We start from the raw sequence: 9424 nt of genomic DNA, 5'->3' as shown, positions 1-9424 counted from the left end.
TTTAATTCAGGTTGAACTGTGGACTTGCACCAAAATTTCATTTAACAGATAGCATGCATATTAAATACTGTTTTAAAAAGAATAAGAGAAAAATAAAATCTTTTAAAATAAGGTTTAACAAAAACACTCAATGTGAACATAAAATCAAAAATAAATTCAAAATTAATTTAATTCAAAAATTAAACCAGGAATAAAATTTAATTTGTATCATTTTAAAGTTTAATTAAAAATAAAATAGATTTAAAAACAAACTTAATTAAAAAAATATATAGTATTTAGGAATGAAAAAAAAATAATTAAATAAAAAAATATATAACATTTATGAATTAAATAAAATTTTTTAAAATGGTCAAACTAAAAGATGGGAAAAACTATAAAAGTTTGTGTCTCAATGCGGTTATAGTCAGCCAATGTACTTCTTAATTTCTGGTGCAGCGCTACCAGAAGCAGTGACAATGCAAATCAGTTGCTTTGCTTTTATTGTTCTTCAGTATTTCTATTGTGAAACGATTTATTGAAATAAAATATCAGAAAAAGACATTGAAAAATATACAATAGAAATTAACAAAATTATCCAGATAAAAATAACACAATTAGTCTTTTTCGATAGCAGCCTGCAAAAATCTCCCATGGAGGTATAAAAAAAAAAAAAAAAAAAAAAAAATCAAAGCCAACTATTTTGGTAATATTATATATTGGATACATTTTTTTTTTATGTTTAAAATTGTTATTTTGTTTTCAATAATTTCATTTATTTTTTATCTCAATAATTTTATTTTCATACTTTCATAAACATATATAAATTTAAAAAAAAAAAAAAATTATTTTTAAAATAAAAAAAATAAAAAACTTATTTTATAATTTTATAAACATATTTCTTATAAAATTTCAAATAAACTAAAAACTTTTTTAATTTGGTTATTAAAAAGGTGCAAATAAAAACTGTGATATTTTTATCTGTATCATTCTGTTAATTTTTATTGCATACTTTTCAACAATGTTCTTTTTTTTCTATTCTATTTCAATAAGTCGTTTCACAATAGAAATACTGAAGAACAATAAAAGTGAACAAACTGATTTGCAGTGTCACAGCTTCTGGTAGCACTGCACCTGAAATTAGAAAATACATTTGCTGACTATAACCCTCAATGCAATTCTCATTTTCTAACAGTTCTTCTTTATTAAAATATTTATATAAAAAAAAAAAAATGTTTGAAATGTTTATATTTAATTCTTTTTCCGGAGCCAATAAACAGCAATAAGTATGAGAGACAATCCACTGATGGCTGAAAGGGCATAAAAATAACGAGGTTGTTCAGATCTTAAATTCTGTGCAGCAACTTGTAACTGAAAAAAAAAAAAAAAATTTTTTTTTAATTAAAAAAAAAACGATTAATTTAACAACAATTAATAAGTAAGATTAAGGAATTTTTTTTTAGAGTGAAAACAAGAATAATTTACAAAGGAGAATTCAATTAATAAAACTCAAAATTAAGGAAAGTTTTTTAAAGTGGAAAAAACAAAACAAGAATAATTTAAAAAAGGAGAATTTTAAAATAAATACATAAATAAATAAGTGCAAACATTTGACACTAATCCCCTTTCTAACTTTTTATTACTGAATTCTTATTTTAATTATTCCAAATATTATTGCGCTACATTTTCAAGCAATAATATTGATTTTTAACATGTGTTTACAAGATTAGGATTAGATTAGATTTGTTATTAGCAGGGAGACTTGACGTTGCCTGTGATTAAATAATGATCAAGCAAAGTTTCATACACCCATATTTTATTGTTATCGAAATTGGTGAAACTGCCCATTTTTCAATCAAAGCGATTGATTGCCTGCTCTAGTTGGGAACCCATCACGGTGCACCAGGAGGAAGCTTCATATGCCTCCCTGCAGTGACTTAGTCCACAATATATTCTAGTCTACATTGCACTGTAGAAAACCGATTGTTGATTTTATAAAATTATTTTTTTATAATGGCTTGAATTAAAGTTTAAAATGCGAAAGTCAAGTATCATTGTTCAAGTGTGTTCTAAACAGAAACATTCTGTCATATCAAAGAACCTACTCTTGATTTTATTTGCTGGGAATTTCGGCTTGTGTGGTAATAAAACTTCTCAAATGCACTTGTTATGTTAGGCTATATAAGGTGTTAACTTTGGTCGAAATCGCCTGTTCTTTCATCGATTTATTGATTATTGATACTTATCAAAGATATTCTGATACAAAACCTATCTAAGAACACTGCCAAGTATATTTGTGTGAAATTTCATAAAAACAGCCCAGTCGTTTTGGAGTCCATAGGAAATGAACTCATGCGCGCTCGATATAGATACATTACTTTTATATAATAATAGATATTAAATGGACATGATTGAGACTTTCTTTTGCAATTTTCTTTTCAACTTTAAAGAGAATGTGAAAGATCATTTCTAAATGTGATGTTTTTTGTTTATCTTTTTAAAAAAAATCACCTCATACTCTATCTTTCATTTCCAAACTAAAAAAAATAACAGCTTCTATTTGAGGATTTTTTTATCTAAATATTACTCAAACATTTTCTTCAATTTTTAAAAGTTATCTGTATCTTAAACTTAGTGTGATCGATAATATTCAGAAGAATTTATACAAAGCCAGTGAAAAAAAAATTTTAGAGGTTGATTTCTGACTTCCCCAAATTTTTTTCATTAATCATCTCAAAAAAACAAGAATAAACCTATACCCCACCCCTATCAAACATTTTTTCTCAAAGACCTACATATAAACTTATCCATTTTGTTTGATGTGTTAAAAAAGGGGGGTTGGTTGCTTTGTTTTAACGCATATCAACATTTTTTTAGGTTATTTAATGCCGAATTCAGTAATTTAAAAAAAAAAAAAAAATGTATGCTTCAAGTTCTTTATATTTTAAAATATTTATTCATGGTGTTAGTTTTGTTGTTTTGCAGAGGAAAATTGTTTTTGTTTTTTGAAGAACATGATTGAATTTTCTAAAGAGAAAAAAAACAACAACAATGTTTGGTGCATTTCTAAATGTGATGTTTTTTTGTTGTACTTTTTTTAAAAATCACCTCATACTCTATCTTTCATTTCCAAACTAAAAAAATAACAGCTTCTATTTGAGGATTCTTTTATGTAAATATTACTCAAACATTTTCTTCAATTTTTAAAAGTTATCTGTATCTTAAATTTAATGTGATCGATAATATTCAGAAAAGCCAGTGAAAAAAAAAATCAAACAGCTTTCTCAAAGATATACATAGAAACTTATCCATTTCGTTTGAAATGTTAAAAAAAAAAAAAAAAAAAAAGAAAAAAAAAAGGGAGTTGGTTGTTTTGTTTTAATGCATATCAACTTTTTTAGGTTATTTATATTTTCATATATTTATTCATGGTGTTAGTTTTATTGCTTTGCAGAGGAAAATTGTTTTTGTTTTTTGAAGAACATGATTGAATTTTCTAAGGAGAAAAAAAAAACAAAAGAAAACAACAATGTTTGGTGCATTTTAGGTCAAAAGGTCAGTATCTTCTAAGAGCCTAATCTGGTAGCACCAGAGTTACATATGAGAGGCGAAAGACTAAATTGTCTGCCATTTTGTTTCTTTCAATTTTTTCATCGCTTCAACTCGATAACATCAACTCGATAACTTCGGACGATAAATACAAAAATTTTGGCTAAAAACAATTCCTTCACCCTCAACTGGACACTTTTCTACAGGGAAGGGTCTATTTTTTCACCGATATTTTCAAAAGTCATCCCCTCTTTTCGATTGACTAGCCTTAATTTAAACCTATGTAACTTCCGGGTTGATGATGGGCACAACAGCAAAGACATCGCGTTTTTGTGTCCTTTTCTTTTCCGGTACGGGTTTGAGCCTGCCACGTTTTTTTTTTGTTTTTTTTTTTTGCTTAACACGCATCTCCAAACATTTGAATAACGCCGGCACCCCGGGCTAGTTACTCTTAAAAGCCAGTGTTAGTTAACCATACCGACATCTTATTTGGGCTGCAATTACTATATAATTTTCAATATTTAGTCAAGGTTTACCTGTAGGGAAAAGTATCCTAATGCTTGGTTGTCCTGATAAACCTCTGTACAGAGAAAACATTTATCCCGGCTACAACTCTACAAGCAACACATTTTCCATAGTTTTTTGTAAAGTGATAACTCTACTCATGAAAATAAAGGACGTTAAATTGTTACGCGAGAATGAGAAATAAAAAAGATATAAGCTTCTGTTTGAAGTGTAGTTATTCTATTAATTGATGTGTGATAAAAAATTAAAAAAGGCCCTACCCAGAACAAACAAACGTGGTCAGACTGAGCTCATATTCCAGCAGAAATCATTATCACTCCAGCCCTGAGAAGCAAACATCTGCAGCCCCCTAAAAGGGCTCGATAACACACAAATGGTAAAAAATAGAAATACTTACCCATCCTCCCTGAGAAATAATCCATTGAGCAATATTGTTCCGTACAAATTGTATTACACAGTTTTGAATTCTGGTGAAAACGTCTCCAAAAAAACTGTCGCGAACAAAACGTCGAGCAAGGTAGTACCCAAAACAAAACAGTGTCAAAATTCGACCCCAATTTGCCTCCTGTAGTAACATGCTGCGAAAATAAAACAAAAAAGTTTAAAAAGAAATTTTGATGCAAGACTAGAATTCAACCTGATTAAAAAACGTCAGAAAAATCTTTATCTATGCACCTGTCACAGAACAAAAATATCACATTCCAAAAATCACAAAATGATCAAGTAGTTTTTTTTTTTTTTCTTAAGAAAATCAAATTTAATGAGGAAGCGAGGATTAGGTGTCTCATTCCACCATATTTTATAAATAGAGAGGACGATTCAATTCAAACTACGGAGATAGAAACAGAGATCAAAGTCAGCCTTGTAATGGCTATGATTTACTATCAATTATAAAACAGATTTTTCTCTATAAAAAAAGTACTATTTGTATATATGTTATTTTTGTTATAACAAAGGATCTGATGGTTACTTATCAAATGTAATACAATGTGCATATATAAAAACACAGAGTAACACCAATTCCATTGCATTAGCCTGAGGAGTTCTTACAAGGAAAATTCTGTGTAGCTTAATTGCTATATATATATATATATATATATACTAGCTGTACCCGGCCACGTGTTGCTGTGGCTCAGTTTGTTAAAATTGAACACATGTGAAAGTAGAGAAAAGTTTGATTCTTTTTTTCAAGAGAATGTACAAATTATTTATTTTTCTTTAACAGATGTTAAGAAAATAAACAGAAAAATACTTCCATCATTAATTATGCAAAAAAAAAAATAAAATGTTGATTTAGTGTTTCAATATGCTTATAAATTACGATAAAACTTGCTGAGTATGCACTGTTTTACGGTTGTTGTAAAAATGGAACGGAAACTTAAATTTCGCTCCATTTTAATCTTTCTTAATTTTTTAATTGTGCCCCCCCCCAAACGAATATAATCAAAACAGTAACATTCAACAATTGTACTTTATGTATATAAAACACAAAATGGGTGTTTGTATTACTGTACACATAAATTCGAAAAAGTTGTCAAAAAACAAATATATAACAAATAAATGTTATCAAAGGCAAGATAAGTTACTTTTCTGCCAAACTGGATATATTTTTTGTGTTTTTATTCAATGTAACATATTTATTCAGCTCGAAAAACATACAGTGTTTACCGATGTATTCGAAAATTCAAGATGGCGTCTCACACCATCTTTAACACCGTAAGTATGGAAAAAGGTGTTATAAATAAAAAACTATACAAAATACTATTAAAAACCCGCCGAATATATGTCAACCTATGTCACGGTAACATATATTGAGCGAGTTTTTAACAGTATTTTATCCGTTTTTTTTATTTATAACATCTTTTCCCACACTTACCGTGTTAAAGAGAGAATCAAACGTCATCTTGAATGTTCCAATACATCGGTAAACACTGTATGGTTTTCGAGCTGAATAAACATGTTACATTGAATAAAAACACAAAAAATATATCCAGTTTGGTAGAAAAGTAACTTATCTTGCCTTTGATAACATTTATTTGTTACATATTTCTTTTTGGACAACTTTTTCGAATATGTGTACAGTAATACAAACCCCACAAAATATTTATAAAAAAAAAAAAAAAAAGTTAATAACGAAAGGGAAATAATTCCATTTTTAAACGAAAAAGTCAGTTTACCTAACTTACTGTATTAATGCTATTTTTTTTAAGCAAGAAAAAAAAAAAAAGGTAAATATCCAGATACGCTACTACAGAACACCGACCACTCTAATTTGTTTTTTTATAGGTAATTGAGGTCGCTGACAATGAATCTGATAGTCAAACTTGGGGCAAATTTACCGTTTGCATGGTATTTACCCCTGAACCCACGAACTTCTTTCCACCATTTTGCAGCATCCGTTTATGCTACGCGCATGCACGCTGTAGCATAAACGACGGCTTCACCAAGCAAACTATGTTGGGGGGAGGGGATTTTTTTTCCCAGGACATAGAATTTTCTAATTTTCAAAAATACATTATAGCGCTTTTTGGGTGGAAAATTTAAAATTAGCTGAAAAAGAAATAAAATAAGAAAAGGAAAGCACACCAAGTTGGAGTAGGGGGGGGGGGTAATTTATCTGTTTTTTTGTTTTTTTTTACCTGGAACATCGAATTTTCAAATTTTCCGTAAGTAACGCACCGACATTTACCAATTAGAACACCATTTAACATTTTCTGAAGATTTTACTTTGTACATTGGGGACGCGAGCGGGGGAGGGAGGGGGGAGCGGATGTGATGTTGGCACGCGCGCACCTCAACATCACATTCCCCTCCCCCCCAAACAAATTAGAGTGGTCGGTGTTCTGTAGTAGCGTATCTGGATATTTACCAAAAAAAAAAAAAATAAAATATTTAGGTTTGGCTATAAATTCCTAAACTCATTTCACCCTAAATAATTTAGGTGACTGAAATAGGAATCTAATTGAATCTTTAATTTCCTGAATAGTATCCGATAATTCATTTTTCTTCGAGTTATATCGAATACATTAATACGGACTTCAAATTACGATGCTTTAAAAAAAAGCAAAAATAAATTCTTGCGTTTTTTATTTACTACTGAAAACCATAACTTTAGTAAAGGTATTTTTTGTTTAAACAAAATAAAACATTTTCACCAAGAGTTAAGTAAAAATAATTAGTTCATTATATTCTGCGATCATTATTTGAAAAATACTGCAATTTTCATTAAAATTCGTTAATTTCCTGATTTTTGGTGAATTTTTAAGTAAAGGGAGGAATCAAAATGTGTATACACTTTGAGCGTCGGCATTCATTTTTCGACCACGTGTGGTTAATTCAAATTAAAGTTCAATCACATGGTTACATTATCAATAAACCCATTGAAAATTTACCGATATTGTAAACACATTCTGTTTACATTAAGCCTGTGGTGTTTTTTTAGTGATGCAATGTTGTCAACTGAGATTTAAAAAAAACCCGCGAGATCAGGAGAAAGAAATGTCCAGAAAATCGCTAGCCAGTTTGGCAGAAAAGTAACTTATCTTGCCTTTGATAACATTTATTTGTTATATATTTGTTTTTTGACAACTTTTTCGAATCTATGTGTACAGTAATACAAACCCGTGTACAATAATACAAACCCCTTCGGGGAGATTGGAATGCCCCCCCACCCACCTAAAATGTACTTGGAAAAATCGATTTTATAGTGAGATTTAAGAATGGTTAGTCGAAAAAAAAAGGTGAAAAACAAAACAAATAATCAATAAATAATTATTACCAAAGGCAATAAATGCTACTTTTTTTTTTACTTACATGAATGAGTTTATTTTATGTTTTAAAGTATTTTCAAGCAATCTAATGCGGGTGTCTGGGTGCCAAATACCTCCAGATTTTCTAGAATTTCCCGCTAGATTGTAAACGAAATCTCCAGATCTAGCAGAAAAACTGCTAAATTGTAACACTGGTCACGTGACAGGAAGCGGTAATAAATAATTGTCCCTAAATAAAAAAATGGCCTCTCGGTAAAAAGAAATCCACCTATTTATCATAGAAAAATTAAGTATAATGTTATAATTAAAAAGGAATATATAAAAACACACATGGATATAGTAAACATATTATACCAAAACGTGGAAGCCATTCGTCCAGTGGTTTTTTAGACAATTAACTCCGAACGAACCAACATTTACATTTTTATATATATAGATATATATACATACATACACACATTTTTTCATAACTTACTACCCAGCTAAAAAAAAAAAAAAAGAAAAAAAAAAAAAATACATAAAATCCTATATCTACTTAAATGTCATGAGATGGCCTTGATGGAGAGAGACTAAAACTTCCTGCTATGATTTCAAATGATCTGAAATAACAGCAAGAGAAGACTTGATTCCAAATATTTCTCATATATTATATCTCCTTTCTTTTGGAATTAGGGTATGATTATGAACATCTCCAGTATCAAATAATCTTTATACATTGAAATTTACTTATTTATGAAAACCAAATAAGAGAGGTATAACATATGAGAAATATTTGGAATCAAATCTCCCCTTGCTGTTATTTCAGATCATTTGAAACCATAGCAGCAAATTGTAGTCTCCCCTTTATCATGGCCAGAGGTTTGGGATAAATATCAGATGTTTTATAATTCATATGCAAAACTAGGAAAACAAATGATTATGATTAAAACATTTTATGGCTATAAAAAGTGCTAAAAATAGATTGTTAATGAGGGATGCTCCCCTTAATGTGCGATCTAAGGACAAACGTAACATAGCCCACTACACATATCAGGTCATTACCTTTCCAACGAGCCTTCATTTGTTAAACTCTGAGATTTCGAACTTATAAAATTGCCAAAAAGGTGGTATATAGACATACTTGTAGTCAAATTAAATATTGGAAGGTTCATATCTTTGGTTCTATGGGACGAAATTGCATGAAAATTTACAGGCTTTTGCAGATTAAAATACTAATCTATGGTTAAAATTTTATGAAAATTGGTAAAAAGGAACCTATATTTTCAAGCCAATAAAATATACTCAAATTTGCCTACATCTGTGTGTGTCCTGGTAGACAGCTTCAGCTGTGCTGCTTTGGTTGCCTCCCATGTGGCCTTGCCAGGCCACTAATATATAACTACTTAATTTACTCACATAAAATTAATATACGAAAGTATAAATTTATGCGTAAACTTTAAGTATTTACTTCAAAAGTGCTCAATACATAGGTAGAGCTAGTTAGTAAGTTATAAAATATATATGGCCATATATATTTTATAACTTACTATATATATATACACACACACACACACTAACTGGATCTACTCAGAATTGATTGGAATGCAGCAAAATCATTTTAGGTT

The 9424-nt window shown here is 29.4% G+C and overlaps 1 protein-coding gene across 1 annotated transcript in view; it reads right to left on the bottom strand.

The window, feature by feature from the left end:
• Positions 1-1086: 1086 nt before the first annotated feature.
• The window catches only part of LOC145248133 (bcl-2 homologous antagonist/killer-like), a 54607-nt gene continuing 46269 nt past the window's right edge, over positions 1087-9424 (bottom strand). The window contains exons 4-5 of the mRNA XM_080109949.1: positions 4448-4628; positions 1087-1347 (exon numbers count right to left, since the gene is read on the bottom strand). Coding sequence (XP_079966075.1) covers positions 1228-1347; positions 4448-4628 — 301 coding nt within the window. The 3' untranslated portion in view covers positions 1087-1227. The remainder of the gene's footprint in view (positions 1348-4447; positions 4629-9424) is intronic.

Source organism: Euprymna scolopes, chromosome 26 (genome assembly GCF_053919585.1).
Source record: "Euprymna scolopes isolate OS-2025 chromosome 26, ASM5391958v1, whole genome shotgun sequence".
NCBI classification, from domain to species: Eukaryota; Metazoa; Mollusca; class Cephalopoda; order Sepiida; family Sepiolidae; genus Euprymna; species Euprymna scolopes.
The sequence above is the reverse complement of the archived record's forward strand: the minus strand, read 5'-3'. Positions and strand labels throughout refer to the sequence as shown.